The sequence below is a fragment of the Pan paniscus genome, chromosome 18, assembly GCF_029289425.2.
Source record: "Pan paniscus chromosome 18, NHGRI_mPanPan1-v2.0_pri, whole genome shotgun sequence".
Taxonomy (NCBI): Eukaryota; Metazoa; Chordata; class Mammalia; order Primates; family Hominidae; genus Pan; species Pan paniscus.
Genome location: NC_073267.2, coordinates 65,792,509 through 65,816,290, shown reverse-complemented (window position 1 = coordinate 65,816,290; position 23,782 = coordinate 65,792,509). Strand labels below are relative to the sequence as shown.

Below are 23,782 nucleotides of genomic sequence, written 5' to 3'. Positions count from 1 at the left end.
AGCTCCCGGGACACTCAGACAAGATCAAGCTTTTATATGAGACTACCATGTTTATTATAATACTGTTTTGTCATTTTTTCATTTAAAAGATAATAATGGCCAACAGATAGGTTCTATTCTTTGCATGTGTAACCATGTTTCATGTGTAATTTCCCTGAGTTAAATGTACTAAAACTGGGGCTCATCGAAGGTAAGTACCTTGCCTGAGGCTGTGACCCGGACCCTTGGCTCCAGAGGCCATAATTTTATTACTGTCTGGGGCTTCAGCGGCCCCTGAGCAGTTCCCTGCCTTCTCCACACTTCCTTCTCATTTACCAAGGGGTCTGTGTGCCCCTTCCAATTTGACGCTCTTGGAGGCTCAGGGCTGCACAGCCATACAGCGGCTGGGCCTCCCTGGGACCCGGTCTTTGGAATCAGGGCTCTTTACCCCTGCTACCTCCTGCTGTGGGGACAGACCAGGCTTTTGCAAGTCACCTGCCCAGGCCTCAGGCCAAGCACTCAGAGGACGCTGCCTGCAAGGGCTTTGGGGTTCATTGTGGGTTAAGTTTGAACCTAAAGCCAGGGTAGGATCTGGGAAATCAGGAAGTGGGGAGCGGGGCCAGGCCTGAAGGAAGACTCAGTGATCCATGGAGCCTGCCAGGCCACCCATCCCTGCTGCCGGGGTAAACCACAAGCAGCCCACAGGAGGAGCCCCGAGTGTTTGAACCACAGAATGATGTGGGGTCCCAGGCTGCATCTGCTCCAGGACCTGCTGGGGGCCAGCTTGCTGGCTGGACCTGCAGTTACCACTGCATGAGAGATGGGCATGCTGACCAGCTCATGGATGTCCACAGGGCTGGAAAGGGCAGATGCCTTCGCCAGCTAGGGTGTTCACTGATAGAACCCAGTGACAATCCTTGTAAGAATGCCCCTAAGAAAAGAAAACAGAAGGGTGGCTTCCAAGGCTCAGGGAGGTAAGCTTGAAGTCACACTGCGAGAAAATGAACTTGGCAGCCGGGTGCGGTGGCTCACGCCTGTAATCCCAGCACTTTGGGAGGCCAAGGTGGGCGGATCATGAGGTCAGGATTTCGAGACCATCCTGGCCAACATGGTGAAACCCCATCTCTACTAAAAATGCAAAAATTAGCTGGGCCTGGTGGCAGGTGCCTATAATCCCAGCACTCAGGAGGCTGAGGCAGGAGAATCGCTTCAACCCAGGAGGCAGAGGTTGCAGTGAGTTGAGATCGTGCCACTGTACTCCAGCCTGGGTGACAGAGCAAGACTCTGTCTTGGGGAGAAAAAAAAAAAAGAAAAAAAGAAAATGCACTTGGCTGGGATTCCAGCCCAGTTCTGACTGGCTCCAGACCCCATGCTCTTAAACTGGACATCATCAGCATTTTAAAAATCCAGAAAAAAAATTTAAACAGGACTCCTGGCCTCCTCTCCTGAGCCTGACTGCCCTCCGTGGACAGGAACGGTGTGGGGATGGGGTGAGAGAGCCGAGGCTGCAGAGCAGACCTGTACACGCCCCCGGCCTCACAGCCTCCTCGCCAGCCAGTGGTATCTGGGCAGGCTCTGGTCTCAGCCAGAAGCAGCCTCTCCCAAGCCTCTGTGCCTGCCCCCCCTTGGCGCCCATGACCTCTGCTTCCAAGCTGTGAGGACGCCCTCTGCTGTCATCTGCAGCTGGACACCAGCCTGGAAACATTTGGTCCTGCTCTTCCTTTCCCAGCCAGGGCAAACCTCCTTTAGATGGGCAACCTGGCCCTCTGGCCTCTCTGTGCTGGCTGAGCCTCATGCAAGGAGACGGCTGTGGAGGGTGGGCGAGGTGTGGGAGAACTGCTTAACAACCCAGTCGGGAAGGCTGACTGTGCACCTGCTGTCCATCCCACCTAGCCACTGTTCCAGGAGCTGGGGACGGGGCAGTGGACACAGCCCCACCTTCCCAGGGCCTGTGTTCCAAGTGAGTGTGCACACGTGTGTGAGGTGGTAAACAGAAGAGTCAGAGATAGGATATGTCAGGAGGTAGTGTGAGAGAACGAATCAGGCTATTAGTGATGGGGGAGAGCTGCTGGGGGCTGCTATTTGATGCAGGGTGGTTGGGGAAGGCGTCTGGACAGGGGAGACTGAGGGGAATGAGGGAGCAAGTGGGCCTCGAGTGGCCCAGTGGAAACACTGGCAGGCATGGCGGCAGGAAGCACACGTGGAGGGGCCAGGTGGTGGGTGAGGCTGGGGAGGTGGTGGAGGTGAGGGTGGCCGGAGTCCGGCTGGGGCAAGCAGGCCCTTGAGGTCATTGTCAGGGCTTGAGCTTTTGCTCTGAGTGAGATGGGAGCCCCTCGAGGGTTCTGGCCAGAAGCATGTTGACAACGGCCCTGTTGCTGCCATGAGAGCAGGTCAGCGGGTGGGGCCTGCAGAGCTGCTGTCGTCACCAGATGGCACTGGCACAGTGGGGGTGGCTGTGGAGGGTGTGAGTGGTCAGAATCTGATGTACCTGCCAGGGGAGCTGCATCTGCTGGTGGCCTGGGTGTGGGATACAGGAGGACGAGCAGAAGTAGAGATACCTCCACGTGGTGGAATGAGACACATTTAGAGGGAGGGAGGAGCACACAGAGCAGCTTCTAGTGGGAGGATGGGAGCCAGGGGTTCCACGGGCTCATGTTAACTTGAGACTCATTTGATGTCCAAACAGACACTGAGTAGGCAGAAGTCAGGAGGGAGGGCTGGGCTGGCGATATGAATTTGAGAGTTGTCCAAGTGTACAAGGTGTTTAAAACGAGACAGGAGAAGGTCACCAGGCGCCAGGCCTTGAGAGGAGGTGCTTCTGGGATGGAGCTTGGGGACGGGATACAGCAGCCCCCAGCAGACCTCCCCCATCACCAGTTGCCTGGGTGGGTGGGCAGGAGGCATCGAGGGAGTCTGGAAAGGGCGGCCCGAGAGGAGGCGGGGGCTGGGAGTGAAAGGAGGTACCAGGTACTAGGGGACTGAACCCTGAACCCTGAGTGGGAGGAGGCTGATGGAGCAGCCCCCAGGATAGGACTGGGCTATGAGCCGTCTCAGCAGGCGGAGGAGCAAGAGCTCGATAGGAGTGGGGTCAAGAGAGAAGGCGAGGAGAGGAAACGTCAGACGCCAGCATGGACAACTCAGTGGGGAACTGGATTTGAGGAAAGCCAATGCCAACCAGGCCCCAGAGCACCTTTCACAGCCCCTGGTTGGATGTGCCCAGGGTTTCTGGGACCTGCCTCTAGGTAGTTATCCAGAAGGGAGAGCCAGCCCTGTTCACAGAGGCCGGGGTGCACCAAGAGCCTGCTCAGGAGCCTGTGCCCTGGTCCCTCCCCTGTAAAGGGCTGGGCAGAGAAGTGCTTTGGTGGTTGGGGCATTAGGGTGTCAATGGCACCCCCTGGAAGCACGTGCTGTGGCAGCCCTGTGAGTCCTCCCTCTCCTTTCCAGCACAACAAACCTACTCTGATCTGCTTTCTATACTGGGCCCAAGACTTTGTCAGAAGCTGAGGTCTAACTGCTAAGACAGGAAACGTGCCAGGCCCTTCTGGCCCTGACCACCTGTGTGTCCCCTGTCTTTCCTGCCCTCTCCCAGAGGGGAGACACGGAAGGCCCAGCCACAGTGACAGAAGAGAATGGTAACATCATCAACCTGGGAAGTGGAAAATTTGAAAGAAGGCAGAGATGAGGCTGCAGGGAGGAGAATTTCCTCAGCTTACTTGGTGGGGAGTTGACAAATACTGACTCAAGTTTCTTATTTAAAGTTATAAAGGTAAGCACCGGAAGAACTAAAAATAATCCTGTAACTAGCAAAAAGCCGGAGGTGAAGGTGGAGAGCGATGGAAGGAAGGAAGGTGAGCTGAGCTCCCTCGATTCCAGAGTGGGTGGCGGTAAATACTATTTTGAGTCAGAGGATCAAGTTTTTCTGGATGCCACTGGGACAAATAAATGGAAGTGGGTAAAAGTGGGAGGGGCAGGGCTGGTAGGGGGAGTAGGAAGATTACTTCTCATTTTACATCCCTCTGCATTTGTTTAATTTTTTTTTGGTAATGGATTCATGTTATAATTAGTGAAATGGGTAAAAATGTAAGTGGAGGGCAGAATTTGCTGAGCCACTAGAAGACAGATTTGGGCCAGCTGGCCCTAAAGGCCCTTGAGGGTCTTGCTGGCCCTCGGGGAGGAGGCCCTGGACTCCAGGGCAGGGACAGGGAGTGGGAGAAGGGAGGAGAGCAGCTGAAAGTCACTCTCTCCTGCCTAGCTCTGGTCTGTGATTTGTGCATACGGAATGGTGGACACTGAGCTTCTGGGCTCACTGCCCTGACCACCAGGGTGTCCCTGGGAGCTCATCAGGCCCGGGGGCCTAGGTAGTCATCACCTGGGACTCACAGGACTTCGGCATTTGCCCTGTGGACAATCTAGGTGTGCAGAAATGGGAAGCCGCTCCCGGCCTTGCTCAAGTCCCTAGTCTGTTGGCTGCCATGTGGCCCGTGGAAATGTCCAGGAGTGAACATTGGCCTCAGCCTCTGTCCATTGGCATTGCGTAGATCAGGGTTTCTTAATCTTGGCACTATGGATGTTTGGGGCCACGTAACTCTTTGTTGTGGGGGCCGTCCTGCACACTATGGGGTGTTTAACAGCATCTCTGGCCTCTACCTGCTAGCTGCCGGGAGCACCACTCTAGCTGCAGCCATCAAAAATGTCTCCCAATGTTGCTGAATGTCCCCTGGAGGCAAAAAGGCCCCAGCTGAGACCTGGTGAAAATGGCTGGACTGGATCATGTCAGAATCTTCCCAGCTAGTGGGATAAAGCTCAAGGGCTCCTTGCAGAAAGCCCCCACTGAATGTATGGGTACCAGATTGCAATTGCAAAGGTGGGGTGCATTTCCCGAAAGCCAAGGGGGCAATCCCAGTATCTCCATGACAGAAGACATGTCCCTGACCAACGCTGACCATCCCAGGGCTCTGGAGCCTCCAATCTAGAGGCCAAGGGCACGGAAGCAGTGAGGATGTCCTTGGAGATGCCTAGAGTGATAAAGCTGCAGCCAGGGGACCTGTGACCTGCTGTGATGGGAAGAGCCGGGAGCACCTTCTAACCAGCTCCAGCTTTTACCACTTCCCACCTGTCCATCTTCTCTTCTCTCCTCTTCTTTCTCCCTCTCTCCCCTTCCTTTCTTCCTTCCATCCTCCTGCCCTCCTGTCATCCCCCTTATTTAGTTATAAATAGTATTAAAGTATACATTTATTATATTAATTAGACTTACATATTCCTTATTTTTAAAGATGGGGAATGGAAAGCTTATTATTTTTTCTAAAATAAAACAAAATGGCACCATTTCTTTTCTGCCTATATGGCTGTTGTTTTGGTTTGTATTTATGCGGTCAGGGGCTCCCTATAAAAAAACGAAGCTGCTACACTTGAAAGCTGTCTTTTTGCAGTGCCAGGCACTCTCCAGGACAAGCCAGTGACAAGGTCCCGGCCCTCTGGGAATTTCCACTGTTTGGTTGTCTCTTGTGTCCTCTGCCTCCTCTGGCCTCTTTCTCCTCCTGGGGGGCAGGAAGAGAGGCCCCTTCTCATTCCTTCCTGACACCCTCTACCTATGGGAGAACATCTCCCGGCAGGCGTGACCTCAGCCGAGAATCCTCCTTGCTCTGCCAATCCCCATCACCAGTCCCTTCCACTCCCGCATCACTGCCCGGCTCCAGGCCATGCGCCCGCTGGGACACTCACTATTTGGCAGAGTCGTTGAGCTGATACTCCCGGGACCGGTTGAAGCACTCTTGGATTCCTGAGTCGCCCCAGAGCCGCATCATGGCAGAAAGCAGCTCTGCAGAGAAGGGCTCGGTGTCTTCCATCCGACTCACCACATCACACACCATCTTGGCGTCAGCCTGTGAGGAGAGGTGGATGGTGGGCTTTGACGCTTTGGTGGGGACAGAAGACCCCTGCCAGCCAAGGGCTCTCCCCTAGCGGGGACTGTGATGAGAGCCCAGCCAGTGCAGCAGGACCGCAGCTCAGCCCACAGCCTGCTCCAGGGAGGGCCACGACCTGAGCATGCACAGTTGGGGTTCGTGGGGCCTGTGGGGCCTTCTACCACACGGATGTCCTAAAGCAGGAGCTCCAAGCCGCAGCCCATGGGGCCCCAGAGTTTTCTGGGGCAGGAAGGGAGAGCGGGCCCGGCTCTGTTCTCCACTCTCCAACTCAACCAGCAGGAAGGCAGAGTGGGCCCGGCTCTGCTCTCCACCCTCCAACTCAACCAGCAGCTCTGCTTTCATCCTGAAAACTCGGTTATTTTGTTCGGGGGAGAAAAAAAATCAATGTTCTTGGCTGAGCTGTAATTTTCTATACTTCTTACACAGGGTGGAATGCAGTCCCTAGAACTGGGCTATGTAGAGGAGCAGGCGTTTCGGTAGAGAATTCCGGTTAGCTGAGGGATGGGCCACAGCGGGGCTGTGCCTCAGGACTGGGGGAGGGGAGGGGCTGGTTGCCAAGTTAGTGCAGATGGCAAAAATATCTCATGCCAACACTAAATCTCAAGAACTTTGGCCCTTGGACTGCTCAAAGCCAAAAGTCCATTTTATTAATTTTTCTTGATTTGTTTGTGACCTGGGGCCTACCTTTCTCTGGGGGCAGGGGAAGCTCCTAGGTCAGGTGAAACATGGAAATGGGAAAGGACAGGTAATGAGCTTGGAGCACTCTCCTCCTCTGCCTCCTCCCTTCCTCCTTGTCTGAGTGGGTGTAGATGAATTTGCTTAAGGTGCACACGTGTAGGCTGAGCCTTCTTGAAATTACAGAAAAAGTACTGCATAATTAACAGGTTTCTTCCCCTTCCCCCCATCCTGGATATCAAAGTGGGGTCGCCTTTTCAAAGACTACAATCACATGCATGTAACATCACAACCAGTAGTGTGTGGTCTTTGAAGATAAGAAGGCTCCTGCAGACATCCCAGGACTGCACCGTCACTGCCACCTTGCACACGGGAGTAGTACTTTGCGTACAAAGGATTTGGTGAACACACTCCATCCTCAGAACCTCCCCCACCTCAGGAGCGAGTGGCAAGAGCTGTGTCGTTGGGCCTCTCACCCCTCCTCTGCCCACACCCTTTGCCCTGCGCCTCTTCAGCTCCTCCTGCTAAAGGCTGAGTATATGTCCTGTCTGCTTGATGTTGAGTATGGCACAGGACTCGCCGTGGCCCACAGAATGGTGCAGCAGTGGCACTGTGCCAGCTCCTTGAGAGGCCGTGTTTCTGCTGGTCCTCGTGGGCCCTGCCATCGCCATGAATACGCCCGGGCTCTGTCATTCATCCTGGGAAGAGGACTCGGGGAGCCTGGTACAGAGTGGAGCCTGCCCTGGGTCTCTGATCTGCAGAACTAAGTGGCTGGGTTTAGGAGAGGCTCATTAGACAGCATTGCTGTGGCACAGCTAATACAGTAGTCGCTGTAGTATTACCATCTCCACTTCACAGTGGGGAAATTGAGGGCCACAGAGAGGAAGGCACTCACTTAACAACCCGATGGTGAGTGGCAGGGCTGGGACTCAAGATGAGGTGCCTTCGGACTCCAGGCCCAGCCTCTATGATCTAACCCACCTGTGCCAAGAGCTCCCTGGATGGCTGACAGCGCCTGGTAGAGGGGTCTAGACCACAGCTGAAGTGGCCTTGCCCAGGAAGATATGTGCTCCGTCTGAGGCAGCCACAGCCTTTAATGTCCAACGCAGAGTAGGTGAGAGCAGAACAGGTGCTGCCCCGGGCCGCCCTCCTGCCTCTGCCCATGGAGCTCACTGCCTCGGGTGTATAGCTGGCTGCAGTTTGAGTCGGTGCCCCGGACAGACAGGAATGGGCAAATAACCCGGCTTCCTTGCCCTCCCAGGGAGGCAATTCTGAGACAAGCTACACATTCAGACAGGATCCCCATGGGATGGAGCCCCAGCAGTCAACGTGGCAGGCCACCCATGAGCTCCCCTTCATGGCTTCCCTCCCTTCCTGTGTGGCTTCCCCACTTCCTCGGTGCTTCCTGAAATGACCTCCCAAATAAACTCCTTGTCTCACCCAAATCCTTTTCTCAGATAAGCTTCTAAAGGAACCTAAACCTCTAGAAGCTGTCTTGAGGACAGCAAGCCCCTGTCTCAGCCCAGGCACCAGACATACCCTGTCTTCTTGCTCTTCACATGTCTCTGTGGCTGACAGGACTTTGCTCAGACCACTCTCCTAACCAAAATGCAAGGTGACCACCATCCGAGTGGCCCCTCTGTTCCTGGCTGAATCCTAGCAGGCCCTGAGAACACCCCTGCCTAGTGACTACTGCCCGCCTGGGGCACCACGCTTCAGGGTGTGCACCAGCAGAGTGGCACTGCGAGATGTCCCAGCGACAGGAAGAGGCATGGCTGGGAACACAGGGCCGGGACAGGAGTGTGCTGGACCCTGAGTCCTGTGGAGCCCAGGCCAGCTTCCAGTCCATGCCAGGCCCTGGGAACCAGGTGTGAGATGCCAAGGCAAGGAAGAGGGTCGATGAGTGGAGGAGGTGGCTGGTGGGCATGTGACCATGCTGGGCCACCTGTAGTCTTTCCCTGGGATTTTTCAAAGTGGGAAGCTTAGGAGAATGTGGCCCCAGAGTCGCTAGTATCACTGAGACAAGCGTCCCCCAACCCATGAAGAAGACTCTCAGAATAAAGCTACCAGAAAGAAGCAGGGAAGTGTCATGGTATTTAGGTCCCCAAGGCTGGGTCCCTTTACCCCTCATGTGACCTGTCCTGTGAGCCCTATCCCGTTAGTTTCTGCCACTTGCACTCACAGAGACCCTGACTACTACCAGGCCCAAGACAAGATGCTCAGCACTGGAGGAGGTGGAGGCAGGGAGCTGGGGTCCTTCCTCCAGCCGCCTTCCCCCTGGTTTCAGACTGCACGAGTCCTGGAGCCCAACAGAGAGACTGAGACCCCACTGGGGTCTGGGAGTCGCATACACCAGGCCTACCATCTCCCCGATTTCACGGGCTCTCCAGAATTGGGATATTTTATTCATGTGTGCATTATTATTATTATTATTAATTTGAGATGGAGTTTTGCTCTTGTTGCCCAGGCTGGAATGCAGTGGCATGATCTCAGCTCACCACAACCTCCGCCTCCTGGGTTCAAGAGATTCTCCTGGCTTAACCTCCTGAGTAGCTGGGATTACAGGCATGTGCCACCACGCCCGGCTAATTTTGTACTTTTAGTAGAGATGGGGTTTCTCCATGTTGGTCAGGCTGGTCTCAAACTCCCAACCTCAGGTGATCCACCTGCCTTGGCCTCCCAAAGTGTTGGGATTACAGGCGTGAGCCACAGCGCCCAGCTGCATGCAGTATTATTATGAGATAATTATTCTGCCGCAAACCCCTTCAACTCCCAACCCTCTGATTAGGCCAGAGGAGAGAGACTGACTGCCCAGCCCATGGCACGTGGCTCTAGAAGTGAGTGGGAGGTACTGAAAGTCTGCAGGCATCCTTGGGGATGGGAGAGACACAAAGAAAATGAGGTCAGCATCTGGAAGTTTTGTCGCCAACGAAAGGTCTGTACAAAAGAAGTGTAAGGCCAAAGCTCTTCCAGAACTGAGCTGTCCAGCTAAAGTGCTATTTACATGTCAGAGCCTGTCCACTGCAGAAGGGCAGTGAGAAAGTTCTGGAAGCTGTGCCCCTCCCATTGCCTGTCCTGGAAAGGAAGCTACAATGGTGCAGAGGCTGGAAGGCCAAGTCCCCATGCTGACCTGACCCAGCTCCCAAGGGTCAGTATCGCCAACAACCCAGCCCTTGGGGTCTGACTTCGCCCTCACTGGGCATGAAGGCTGTCCGGGCCCCCCTGGCAGCAGTGACCTGGAAAGCCGGCCCTGGGGCCTGGGCTTTGGGTGCCCCAGGCAGGCAGGGATGACTCAGGGCAGCAGCAGGTGGGTGAGCAGGGGTGGCGCCTCCACCTGGGGCTAAAAACAGTGCAAGGCCTGTGAGTCAGGGACCTGCAGCGATCCTGCTCCTCACGCCTGGCTGACCTCGGGCAATCTTGGGGTACTTTCCCATCTGAGGAATGCGGGTGGTGGACCTGGCAAGAGTTTTCCAACTCTTCCTTCTTTGGGCCCTACCTTCATGGTTTCTGTAGATCTGTGGAGCACCTGAGTCAGAACAAGTCAGGACCTGAGAGCAGGGTTGGGGACGCCTGCGAGGCAAGACCTTCCCTGGACCTGAGGATCACACGCTAATGTGGGGGCCCTGGAGCCACAACAGGCTTTGTAGGAGGACACTCAAGACGGTGTGATTTACAAACCGAGGCCACAAAGCTACTGTGCTGCCATGTTTGAGCTTCCATGTGTGGCCTGGAATTTAATGGGTCCCACTCCAGTAGGATGCATTCTACAGCTTGGGGACATCTGGGATAAATGATTTCCTGGGATCCTCCAGCAGACAGCCCAGGGGTCTAGGCCTTCCTGTTGTGGGACGGGGAGGGGTCCTGTGCTGGCAGCAACACCCCCTGGCCCCCGCCCTTCCCGCTCTCTCCTGTCTTCCACATTGGCTCAACTGCTCAAATTCAAAGACCAGGAGACCTGCTTGATTTCACTGAGTCCTTCCCATGCCCAGTGCCCTGCAGTTCTTCTTTCAAATCTGCTTTCAGCTGTCTGCTCCTCCTCATCTCCTCCCCGACTTCTAAGTCCAGGCCTCCATGGTTCCCTCCCATGGGCTCCCTGCCTCGGTCCTTCTCCTCTTCAGCCTGCTCCCCACACAGAAGGAGACCATTAGTTTCCTATTAACATCAATTCTCCCCTTCTTCTTTACAAAAAGAATCCAGAAATTTTTAGTTGGGCACACCGATATCCAACTAAAAGGCTGGATTTTTTTTTTTTTTTTTTTTTTTTTGCTTACAGCTAGTTGTGACCATGTGACAAATTCTGCACAAAGAAAGGTAAGCTGAAGTGAAGTAAGGCCTCAGGAAAGGTTGTTTTAAAGGTAAGGGGCACCCTTTTTCTCTCATTCCCTCTTTCCTAATGCCTGGAACTTGGATGTGATGGCTGGAGCTCTAGCAACTAAATGGGATCATGAAGACAAGGTCAACACCCTAGGGATAGTGGAATAGTGATCCAAAAACAGCCTAGGTCAAGGATCAGACTCCACACTATCTGAAGTCATCCTCACACTATCTTCAGTGTGTGTTTTCTTAATACTTAAATTCAATTTCTATCTTATTTAAGGCATAATTTCCAGAGTTTCTGGTATTCAGTTAAACTTAATCATAATGGGTATAGCTCTTCCTTTCAACAGCTGCCCATCATTCCCGCATTCCAGACTCCTTGGGGCCTACAAAGCCCCTGACTGCCTCTCTGTCCTGACATCCTCCAACTTGCCCCATCTCACGGGGCTCCAGCCATACAGCCTTACTCCTGTTCCCCAAATAAGCTGGGTGCTCCATCTGTCCAGATCACTCTGGTCTCAGTCCCACCCTATCTCAAATGTCACCTCCTTAGGGAAGCCCACCTCCCTGCTCCCACAGCGCACAGCAACACCATGGTACAGCTGGTGCTGTATGAGCCTGGTCCTCAGGGCAGGGATCGTTTCCTGATTTCTCATGGTACCTGGGCCTCGCACCGTGCTTGGTAGAGAGTTGGTGCTCAGCCACGTCTGCAGGATGTATGGATCCTTGGCATTTTAATATGAGGCTTGGCCCCAGTTTCTCACTCAATCCTATCTATCCTCCAGCTCTTGTCAGTTTGTGTCTCATTTAATGATTACGGCAGGTGGGTATCCTGCTTAGGCGAGGGAGCTTCCTAAAGATCACATCGCCAGTAAGGAGAGCCTGGACTCAAAGTCAACCTCCTCTTGTGCCACAGCCAGCAGCTCTGGACTTCACATCTCAGACAAGGCCTGGCCACCTGAGGCCCAAGCTGAGAACTAACGGGTACCCAGCCCAGCCCCCAAGCAGAGGGAAGGGAGATGCATAAGATAGAAGGGCCAGGCCTGAGGGGAAGGAAGGGCTTTGCCAGCACAAAAAAAAGGATGGTGGGCTTCACAAGCAATTACTAGAGCCAGGGGAGACCCTGCTCCTTCGTTTGCCTGCTTTTAGGGGTCTGGGGGACGGGGCTCAGGCTGAGCCTGAATTTCCCAACCAGGGCTCCTCCTGGGCCTATGGGTTGTGTGTGGTGGGTATTTTCTAGCACCATTCTTTCTGCTATGGCCCCATCACACTGCTGTTTCTTGCTGGTCAGAGCGTGCCTGGGTGCCCAGGCCATATGAAATGTGACAAAACACACGCATGTCCTCTGGGCAGACTCACCAGGTGCTGTAGTCTGATTGTTTATGTCCCCCTAAGATTCCTATGCTGAAATCCTAACCCCCAAGATGCTGGCGTTTGGAGATGGGGCCTTTGGGAGGTGATTAGGTCTTAAAGGTGGAGCTCTCACGAAGGGGGTTAGTGCCCTTATAAGAGAGGCCCCAAAGACCCACATCCCTTCCACCACGTGAGGACGCAGCAAGAAGGGGCCGTCTAAGAGAAAGTAGCCCCCACCTGATAGTGATCTGCCAGCACCTTCATCTTGAACTTCCCGGCTTCCAGAACTGTGAGAAACAAATTTCTGTTGTGTATAAGCCACCCAGCATATGGTATTCTGCTATGGTAGCCTGAATGGATGAAGATACCAGGTCTGGCCTGTGAGTATTTTACGCGGGGCAGACGGCTAGAGCTGACTTCTTTAGAAAACTCACTGCGTGCTCCCACCCAGGCAGTTCTGCAGGAGAGACAGCAGTGACCGCTACCAGGTGGCAGTGAAGGCCTGCCCGCTCCTCTCTGCCCAGTCCTGTTCTCCTGGGCAGCTGCCCTCTCTGCCTTTGTGGCTTTTTTCTCGTTTTACGGCAGCAGAGCCCCAGTTCCCAGAAGTGAAGCACCCTTCTCCAACCCAGTCTGAGTGGTTTGCGTTGAGCTAAATCTCCCCTGATTCTAGGGGTGGACACATGCTCTGGGCTTGGCCAACCCATCTCACTGGCCTGTGAAGAGTCTGGGGTGGACAAAGAATCCCTATTTGTCAAATGAGACTAACAATCAGTCTCTAGTCCCAGCCAGCCCCAGGACACTTGTAGCAGCTATTAGGAAAGAGAGGCTCTCAAACGGAGGCCCCCTCTGAGTGTGCAGCCAACACTGAGGAAAGCAGAGCTGAGAGGGAGGCACCTGAGTCATGATAATATGTCAACGCCTGGATCAAGCTGCGCCTGCAGCCACAGAGACTTCTGGGCTTTCTAGTTACTTGAGTCAATCAATCCCCTGCTTTTAAAAATCCATTGGAGGATATGTTGTTTGTTTGTTTGTTTGGTTTATTTTTGCACTTGTACCCCAAATAGTCCCATTATGCCCCCTAGTCGGCCAAGGCTAATGTGTGGCCTACCTCCTGCAGGAAGACCCCTCCCATTCCTGCAGCGCCACTGGCTTTCCCGGCATCTGAGCCCGCTCCTCTCTTACTATCTGACCACACCCCGTGCACAGTGCCCACACGCCGTGTGGTGTTTCCTGTGTGGGTGGCCCCTCTCTCTCCCATGGGACTGGCATGGCACTAGCTGTGTTGTGAGCACTGGCCACATGCTGCACACTGAAGGCAGTCTGGGGGATTCAGTAGCAGGCAGTCCTGTAAGGAGTTCATGGACATGTGTGTCTGCCTGAGGCATGAAGGAGTGGGTCCCTCTTACCACCACTGTCCCCATGGTTCTAAGGCCCAGCTACAGAGAGGAAGGGAGGGGGCTCTCTGCTGTGTGTGTGAGGGAAAACCTGACTGCATTTCCTCAGATGTATAGGTGCGGGTGGGATGGGTTTTGTAATCATTAAGGGCCCAGAATGCCCCCACCTCATCATTCCGCACCTGCTGGAATCCACCATGGAATCCAACATCTGATTCTCTTGCCACCCCACACCCTTCGAGGAGCCTCCTCTGCCAGCTTCCTTTGCTCACTCCCTCCTTGGACTTTTAGTGCTGCTCCATGCAGCTTTCTGGGGGCTTCAGACTGTAAATTCAGGAGCTACCCAGACCTGAGCTCCAGCTTTAGCTTCCAGCTTGAGCAAGGGGTATCATCTTTCTGAGGCTCAGTGTTCTCACCTGCAAAATGGGGATGACAGCACCATCATTTTCTCTGCAAGGCTGTTGTGTGAGCAAACGGAGGGCACTTAGCACAGGGATGGCCCTGAGGGGTGGGCTGCGCTGCTGTCCACCCAGTGGACGAGTATACATGGCTCCACCTCATAGGCTGCCCAGGGCTGCCACATAGAGATAAGAGCAACCCGCCCACCCTCATGATGATTGGGCGCATGGGAGGAGGATGGGACTCTTCTATGGGACATGGCTGGGACTGTGTATTTCTGAATGTTAACAGTAAGCGAGATGCCATTCTTATGGGTTTAGGATCAGGAGGCCAGGAGAGGTTGTCATTTCTCAAGGCCACCTACAGGACTCTTTTCCACATCAATGATTTAAAGACAGCTTTTTTTTTTTTTATCATATTTTTTATCATAGTAACCACTACAATCTTTCTGGTTAAATGATATCTCACTCTTAATGTTGACAAATAAATGGCTCAAAGCTGCCACAGTGGAGATGAGGCACTTTTGGGGAAGCTCAAGGCTCCGGAGAACCCCCTATGTAAACCTTTGCACGGCACCTGTCAGCAGCTGGAGAAAGGGGTGGGCAAGGAGAGGAAGAGGCCTGTGGAGACAGGGCCCAGGGGACATTCCAGCATTGAGAGGGGTGGGGAGCATGGTACAAGTACCCCCCAGAAGTGGGTTGCTTTGGGCTGTTGCTGGGGAGCAGGATGCCTGGGAGGTGGTAGGGTAGTGATGCTCCGGAACTGGCATTACACAGGGGGTCCCTTATCCTGGCACACAGGCCCTGTGTCCTGCCACGAGGACATGTGCTGCTGGCGGCTGGTCACGAGTGTGCTGGGGAAGCAGCACCCTGGTGACAATCAGTATAACAGCCCATGGTGCGCAGCAGGGAGGGGTGCTGCTTCCAGAAAGCTCTCTCCAGTCAGCCAGCTGGTCCCTGGAGATAGAACCCATGCTCCTAGGAGGGGCGTAGGCTCCCAGAGCCCAGTCAGGGCCCTGCCCCCTGTGTACCCAGCTCCTACCCACCAGGACACAGACAGTCCCCCTGCACCAGCTTCTCCTGTCATAGCACCTTCTTCCCCGCTTCTCAGAGATGCAGCAGATGCCTGTCTGTCCTGTGCCACACCCCAGGGGTGGTGGTGGTGACCAAGAGAACCTGAGCGAAAAGGATAGAAGACCACATTCTCCACTCACACGCCAGGTACTGCAGGGACTTGGAAAAGCCCAGGTATATTCTTAGTGTGAAACTGGGATGGCAAACTGCACTTTTAACACTTGAGTCTTCAAAACCCTTCCCTTCTCTTCATGGCAATGTAAGCTTTTCAGCAAATATCAGTGGCAAAGAGGCTTGGAGCTAAAGCTTAATAAAAGGCCTCTTCCCTCTCAAGGGATGAGGTGCCAAGGATATGATGGGGAAATGAACAGGGATTTTCATTGTGTGACCCAAGTTCAAATCCTGGCTTCTGCATCTTTTTAGCCATGTGACCTTGGACTGAACAGTTAACCTCTGAGCCTCTGTTCTCTCACTACTCCCCACTGCACAGGGCTGTTTGTGCAGATAAAACGGGCTGAGGATGTGACACAGCTTTGCAACATGAAAGAAGCCTGCCAATGTTAGTTATTATAAGCAAAGATGAAATGCCTCAGACACAAACAACAAGCTGACACAAAATAAGCCTGCTTTGTACAAGACTTTCTAGGCAAGCATGATAATCTTGATAACAATAATCATAGTAATTATAATAATAACCCCTTCCATTTGAGGAGCTGCTTTGGATCATTCAGAGCTTTCCTCCATCTCTAATCTTTTAGGCCAAGTGAAGTGTGAGTCTGCAGACATGCACGCGCACGCAAACACACACACAAACCCAGTCCTCCAGTTGCAGGGAAAAACCTCCATCTGGCCCCACCCTGCCCCATGTACTGTAGTTGTCCCTGTACCCACCAGGGGGCAGGAGTGCACAGGCCAATGGGAGAGGGAGCGTGAGCTGGACCCGCCGAGCCAGAGACCAGGCATTGCAGGGCCGGGCCCGGCGGCCATCGCGCCTTCCTTGGGCTGCCGACTTGCTCTTCAACGCGAAGGGGCAGAGAGACCCCAGCCGCTGGGGGGCCCCAGCCTGGCCACTACAATTCCAGCTGGCAAACAATTCTGGGTACTTAGTAACTAGCGCTCCCACCCAGGCCTGCACATCTGAGGAAACACCGTCACGTTCTCTCCGTTCTCTCCGGCACAGGAGAGAGCCCCCCGCCCCTCCCTCTCTGCAGCTGGGCGTCAGAACAGTGGGGAGCACTCCCTTCCGGGGCGGGGGTCTGCTTTCCTGGCCTTGGGCTGGCAGATGGCTCTCTGCCTGTGACTCTCAGTGGAAGTGCTACCAAATTGCCACCCCGGGCGCACGTTAGACATTTGTGACCAGTCTTTGGTAGTGGCAACAACTGGGGTGCTGCAGGCATTTGGCGGCTGGGGCTCTTTCCTCGCTTGGGCTTAGGATTCTGAGCAAGGCCTGCGCCTACAGAACGTCCTCAGCTCACAGGGTCTCTCGAGGAGGTGGGGGACCTCATGGGCTCACCATTGCTTTAGGGAAGGGAACCTTCCTGGTTCCTCAAAAAGATCCTGCAGCAGAACCAAGGATTCAGTGCCATCTCTAATCTTGCTTTCCTTCTCCATTTAGGATGATGATCCTCCCACTCTCTTCTTTCAAATCCACCCATCATCCCTTCTCCAGCCAGCCAGCCACACATCCTGCACCACCTACCCATCTATACGTCATCTACCCATCAGCCACCCCAGTTCATCCATCCACTCACATCCCTTCCAACCCACCACCATCCCCTCCACTCTTCCCTGGCATCTATCTATCCCTTAGTTACTCATCCACTCCTGTTTGATCCAACTCGCCTCCCACCCATTCATTCTCTCCTTGATCCACTCATCCATTCACCCATCTACTATGTATCCATTTACACCTGCTAGGTGGCAGACACTGAGTGGGGTCTGGGCCTTAAGGACTTTAACATTTGACAAAGGGAATCTCCCCAGCTCAGTAGTTGGTGCCTTGAACACATCGGGGTGGAGGGAGAGCAGCCCCTGTGGTTTTCCCTGCCTCTGTCCCATGGTCCCTTCTGTGTCAGGGGTCTGTGACTGTGTTAAGCAAGGCTTTCCTGAAGTCCCCACCTGGGTTCAGAAAGCAGTTCAAACCTTCTGGATGCCCCAGGATTTGTCCTAAGCCTTTCTGAGAACCTTCCCTGCCTGGACCCAGGCTGTCCCCTGTGGAGTAAAGAAGGCTTGGGTTTTTTGATCCTAACTTTCTTTCCTTTTCAGCCTCAGAACCCAGGGATCTTCCAATGACTGAGAAGCAGGTTTTTCCTAGACAGAAACTGCTTACTATGTTCCTTCCAGAACCAGGGGCCAGGGGGTGGGAAGGCGACTGTGGCCCAAGTCCTCTGAGGCCCTGTCACTGGTTCCCGCACACCTGAAAGTTTTCACCCAGAAACCACCTGTCAGTGGCTGGTGCAGTTTCCCACTCCTGGCCCTGGCCACAGTTAAGCAGGAGCCAGGGCTAGACCTAAGAATCTTCCTTCCCCACAGATTGGAGGACGTCTCTGTGTGAAGCCCAGGGCTGAGTGCTGGGGACAGAACTGCCAGCAGGAACTGGACCCTGCCCTGCCCATGCCTGCAGTCCACTAGGGGCGTCAGATCCATCAGCACCAGCTGGGGAGTGGGGAGGCCACCCCAGGGAGGCAGGGTCTGGGCCTCAGGAGGAACAGGTTTGTGGATGGTGGGAGACATGGGGCTTCTCGGGAGGTGATGAGGGAATTAAAGAGAGGTGAGGCGAGACCCAGGCAACACTGAGGGCCTTGACAGGCAACAGTGGGTCCTGGAGGCACCGGATGCTCTGGCAGCCATCAGCAGGGCCTGAGGACAGCAGTGGGGTCATGCAGCCCTAGAAGGTTAAACTTAGGACAGCCACCTGTGGGCACACAGATGGCTCAGGGGCTCAAGCACAGATAGCCTCTCGGCCAGGTTGCTGGTCATGCCTGTGAGGGGGTGCCCTACCCCTGGTGGGCAGGCCAGTGTCCATCCTGGGGCAGCCCTGATGGAGAGAAAATGCTTCCCCATAGAGCCTGGCAGAGGAAATGCCAGGCCTTCCATGCGTTGGGGCCTGGGACATTCACGTTTTCTGTGTGGCGTGGGCTCCTGGCCTCTTCCTGCAGGAGCAGGGGAGCTGTCAGCCCTGCCAGCATCTGTGTAGAGTGGGCATGGGGGCCCTAGAGGAGCTAGTGGAGGCCTGGCAGGGCATGCCGGGGAGAGGAAACGCAGGATGGAGGCCCTGCTCACTCTTTTTTTTTTTGAGTCAGAGTCTCACTTTGTTGCCCAGGCTGGAGTGCAGTGGCAAGATCTTTGGCCTACTGCAATCTCCGCCTCCCGGGTTCAAGCAATTCTCCTGCCTCAGCCTCCCGAGTAGCTGGGATTACAGGTGCCCGCCACCATGCCCGGCTAATTTTTGTATTTTTAGTAGAGATGGGGTTTCTCCATGTTGGCCAGGCTGGTCTCTTGGCCAGGCTGGTCTCGAACTCCTGACCTCGTGATCTGCCCGCCTTGGCCTCTCAAAGTGCTGGGATTACAGGTGTGATCCACCGTGCCTGGCCCCTGCTCACTTTCATTAGCAACAGAAGCCTGTCCTGGGCCCCCAGAGGCAGGGGTGTTTTTATGTCAGCAAGGCTTCTGACCACCAGGAAAGGGGTGGGGACGCTGTCTGTCCAAAGCTCCAACCACTGCCCCTCTGGGACAGCCTTACGTGGTGCCTCTTTGTCTTGGTGCCCTTCTCCCCTCAGTGGGTCCAGACCCCTGTTCTACAACTCCTGGGTATCTCTCCTGGATGGGGGCTCTCTGGATAGCTGCACCACCAAGCAGGCACTATCCTGTCCCAAAAAAGCTTTAAGGTGAATGGGACAGAAATTTCCAAATCCATGATGCCCTCATCCTCCACCTCCTTTCCCCGGAGCCCAGTGTTCTAAGAGGAAAAAAGAACTAAAATTGGATAGACAAAATTTCTAAGAAATGAACAAGGCAGAATGAAATTACCCACACAGAGCTCAGTCAAAGGGAAGGAAAAATGATAATGGCCGACCTCATCTCTTCAGAACACGAAGTGATGATGGTGAATAGTTTAATTACAGCCGCCTCGGCTGGGAGACATTAGCAACACAGCTATGGAAGAGAAAAGATGGAAGATGCAGCGCTACACATAAGGTGCAGGGTGGGAATAGGCAAGTCCTGAAGTTGACAGGGTTGGCCAACTGGTGCCTATCCCCAGGCTGGTTCATCCCTCTTGCCTCCTCATCCTTTCCCCGGGGACACTGGCTCCTGTGCCATTCATCAGAGTGGGCACATACTGTTTTGTTAGAAAAGGTGCAGATCACGTTGCTTCCAGGATCTCAGAGCTTTGGGCTTCAGGTCACTCTGCCTCTGACTGGCTTTGGGACCCTGGGCAAGTCTCTTCTTGTGGGGTCTTAGTGTCCCTAGTGCATAAGGAAGGGATTGGCTAGATCAGCGTTTCTCAAAGGGTGGTCAGTGGACCCCGAGGGGTCTCTGAGATCCTTTCAAGGGGGTCCATGAAATCAAAACTATTTTCATAACAAAACTAAGATGTCACTTGCCTTCCTAACAGTGTTAACATTTGCACGGATGGTGCAAAAGTAGCAGCAGCAGATACAATCGTGGTCTCCTTAGCCAGAAGCCAGGCGCCGGCGCTGGACTCGGCGCCGGGCTGCAGAGCTGCCATTGCACTCCCTACCACCATGCATGCCAAGAAAGCAAATGCTGGCTGGACTGAAGAATGTCGTTGGTGAAGGAGTAAAAATTACGACTGAAAAAAAACTCCACTCGAGTACCCGTCTGAGAATTCTGTGAGACGATGACATGGGAAGTAGGCACAAAACACGTGCTGCAAATGTAAGGGTGGCGGCTGTATTGGGGAAAGGCTGAGTTGCAAGCCGGACTCATCCCTTCCTTCATGGGACACTGCTTTTCCTTGAAAAGCCTGAGCGGCAAGCAGTGGGATTTCAGACTGGGGTCTCTGGCAGAAGTTCTCCCAAAAATGAACCAGTGAGCCACGATTTCAAAGAAAACCACTGACATATTTGTTACCAAAATTATAAAATTCTGGCTTTCAAGTGAAAATGCAGAATTGTGGAAGACTTGTGTTTACCACTGTAAACTTGGTAACTTCCCAATACCTAAAGCTTTTCTCAAAGATCAGTGTTGATATTAACAAATGTGAGTTTTTGATATAATATGCTGAAATGTGTCAACATTCAGATCTGTGTAACTCATGAACCAGTATTTTCCAAATGACCAAAATGGTGTTAAAAATCATTCATTGTAAGAGATCCATTCAAAGTGCAAGGTAGGCCAGTGAATTTTAATGTAACAGAACAGGAAAGGGTCATTGACCAGCACAGGCAACACAGTGAGACCCCGTCTCTATAAAAATTAAAAAAAATTAGCCAGGCATGGTGGCCACCTGGGAGTGGTGTGTACTTGTAGTCCCAGCTACTGGGGAGGCTGAGGTGGGAGGATTGCTTGAGCCCAGAGGTTGAGGCTGGAGTGAGTTGTCATCGTGCCACTGCACTCCAGCCTGGGCGAGACAGATACTGTCTCAAAAAAAGTAAAAAAAGAAGGCTCATTGATATACTTTCAGATTCCACATTGCAACTCTCCTTTAATAAACTACCATTTGCCAAGTCCTGGGAGTTTCAAAGAATAATTATCTGAAAAGGCTAGTAAAATACTCCTTCCCTGTTCGTGTGGGGCCAAATTTTTCTTCAACCAAACAACACATCACAACAGAGAGAAAGCAGAGACGTGTGAGAACCGAGCCATTTTCTATCAGGCTGGACATGAAAGACATTTGCAAAAATGTAAAACAATGACATTCTCCTTACTAAAATATTTTTGAAAAATACAGTACTTTTCCATAAAAATTTTATTTATATTAATGTGTAATGGACTTATAGTTATTTTCAAATAAATATATATTTTAAATTTTCCTTAATTTTAATTTCTAATAAAAATTGATAGATATAACCTACATAAACAAAATGCTTACTGGGGTCCTTGATAATTTTTAGGAGTATAAACCAAAATGTTTAAGAGCTGCTGGACAAGAGCATTCTTTCCCAAGCATCATACCCTAATATCTTCATAAGTTCTGCCAAAGTCCTGCATCAGCGAATGAGTAATACTTATTATTTTTCCTAGACACATCTTTTTACCTTATAAACATCATATCCCTATGATAAGTGAAGAATTTGTATAAAGTATTTTAAATAGAAAACACCCATAAGAATAACTACAATGAGAGCAGAATAGGATGCTAAATTCTCTGGATCCCCTGCCTGTAGAAGGCTCTGGGCTTGAGGCCTTGCTCTCTTTGTTGACCTAGGAGATAGGTTCAGAGGTGTTATGAAGGTCCAAGCACCAGCCTGAGACTTTCTTTTTGAGGCTCTCAGACAAGCTGAGAGAGAAGGAACCACTTTCTGACTCGGTGAGCCCATGCTATTAAATGTGTGAGCCTTGTCCCACTGAGCCATCTCATCTCACAGAGCGGTGGCACGTGCCCCACTTGGAAGGCCCTGGGCAGACCGTCCCATGCAGCACATCCCAGGGCTGGATGGCAAGGCCTCCACCTGCAGAGGTGTGGCTCATTCTCAGGAGACCTTCTCATGGGTGAGAATGGGGCTTTCGGCCACAGCCACCACCTCAGGTAGGAAATCCGGAATTATGAGTCTTTGCAAAAAGTCAGTGGTGGCAGGAAGGTTGTCAGAGTTGTGGTCGAGAAGGGACCTCTGGGTTCAGGGGTCAGAGCTGGCTGAGCCAACCAGTCCAGAAGGATACAGCAAGCCCAGGCTGTGGCCGCCTCAGTGTTTGCTGTGAGCCTTGGGACTCAGATAGACAGACAAACACCCACACATGCACTCAGGGGCCTGGTGTCAAGGAGAGGCCCCAAGAGATCATGACAGCAGCTAGTATCTATCGAGCACTTACCAGGAGGCTTACTCCATTTGATGTTCACAAGTATTATCATTTCCCCCATTTTATACTCAGACAAACCGAAGATCAGATGGGTTATGAGACTTGCTGACGGTCCCTCAGCCAGTAGGTGGTAGAGCTGGGATTGAACGCCAGCCGCCTGACTCCGGAGCCCACATCGCCAGCCCCGTGCAGCCCTGCTTCCCTGTGATTTAGTGGCCTGGTCTTCCGAGAGGAAATGGAGGCCCGTGAGTAGGAGGTGCGGCCATCAGCAAGCCAGGGGCAGAGCTGGCCCAGAGCCCGGCAGCCCTGTCTCCCCGAGGGCAGGGTCAGGGAAGGCTGGCCCCTGGGACCTCTCCAGCTGCTATCACCTGCTCTTCTCAGCTCCCAGAGGGCTTGGCTGGTGCCCACCCAGGGGAACCGGCATTACCGTGTTGATGCTGGTAGTGTTTGCATGCGGCAGGTGGGATGGCAACAGGTGTAAAAACAAGGGTGACAAATACTCCTGTCAACTAAAACACAGGTGAGGCAGAGTGGCACCCATGGCCGTGCAGCAGCTGGGCCAGGCAAGGAGGTCCCAGCGGGCCGTGCTGGGCGGGGCAGGAGGTTGGCACTGCAGCTCCTAACCCAGTGGGGGCAGGGGGAACCAGCTCAGGTTGGCACTCACTCTCTGAAACTACAGGGCCACCAAATGCCACCTGGGCTCAGGTTCCACTCCCCTCCAAGGCATTTCTTGCTTTCCTTCATCCCTGTCACTCCTCTTACCCCCTTCCATGCCTCTCTCCCCCATCTCCACCCCCAAGCCCCGCACCCTGGCCAGGGTAGATAGAAGCCAGCCGGTACAATTAGAAAAAAGGAGTTCCTTTCTGCAGGTTGTAAGGCTTAGAAAAGGGAAGGTGCACTGGATTTCAGCCCTCTCATGGTCTGCTAGTCGGGAACTTTTCTGTAGGCCACAACCTGCCATGTAACTAAGTTGAAATCAATGAAATGTGAAAATGAAGCATACCACTTCTGGGTCAAGGCTCTTAAGATGTGAGTGTGTCTCCTGTATGCAGATGATGACAAAATCCTAGGGGGTGGTGGTGCCATAAGATGGAAGGTGTTGGTCCATGAGTCACTGTGTGGAGGAGAGCCACCCACCCACCAAGAACACCTGCCCCAGACTAGTAGATGAGCAAGAAATAACCTATTGCATCTGAACCACAAAACATTTTGGGTGTATTTGTTATAGCAGCTAGGGGCACTCTTACTAACACATTCTGCCATTGTCCTTCTTCTCCTGGCTTTTGTTCCCTATTTGACATCTGACCTCTGTTTATCCTGCATTGTGGATTACTGAGTACGGTCCCTCTTCTAATGCTTCAGTGAGCAATAGAGTGCCCTCTCAATAAGACTGTAAGCTGGTGAAAGAGCACAGGTGAGTTTTCTGGAGTCTCAGAGATCTGTGCTGTGCCAATACTCCCCCTAAGAAGGGTAAAAGTCATGCTCCACAGCAGCATCTCCCAAGCCTCAGTTACTCACATAATTTTTGTTCACCACTGTATCCACAGAACACTGCAGCACATAATAGGTGCTCAATAAATGATCATTAAATTTCTGCTGTTTGTATAAAACTTGTACTTTAATTTACTTAATATTTTTCTTAGATGGGGTCTTGCTCTGTTACTCAAGCTGCAGTGCAGTGGCAAGA

The 23,782-nt window shown here is 53.0% G+C and overlaps 1 protein-coding gene across 2 annotated transcripts in view; it reads right to left on the bottom strand.

The window, feature by feature from the left end:
- The window catches only part of GNAO1 (G protein subunit alpha o1), a 169,707-nt gene that overhangs the window by 22,919 nt on the left and 123,006 nt on the right, over nt 1-23,782 (bottom strand). For both annotated transcript variants that reach the window (XM_008977447.4, XM_003823781.5), the window contains exon 4: nt 5,701-5,861. In XM_008977447.4, the coding sequence (XP_008975695.1) occupies nt 5,701-5,861 (161 nt within the window). The remainder of the gene's footprint in view (nt 1-5,700; nt 5,862-23,782) is intronic.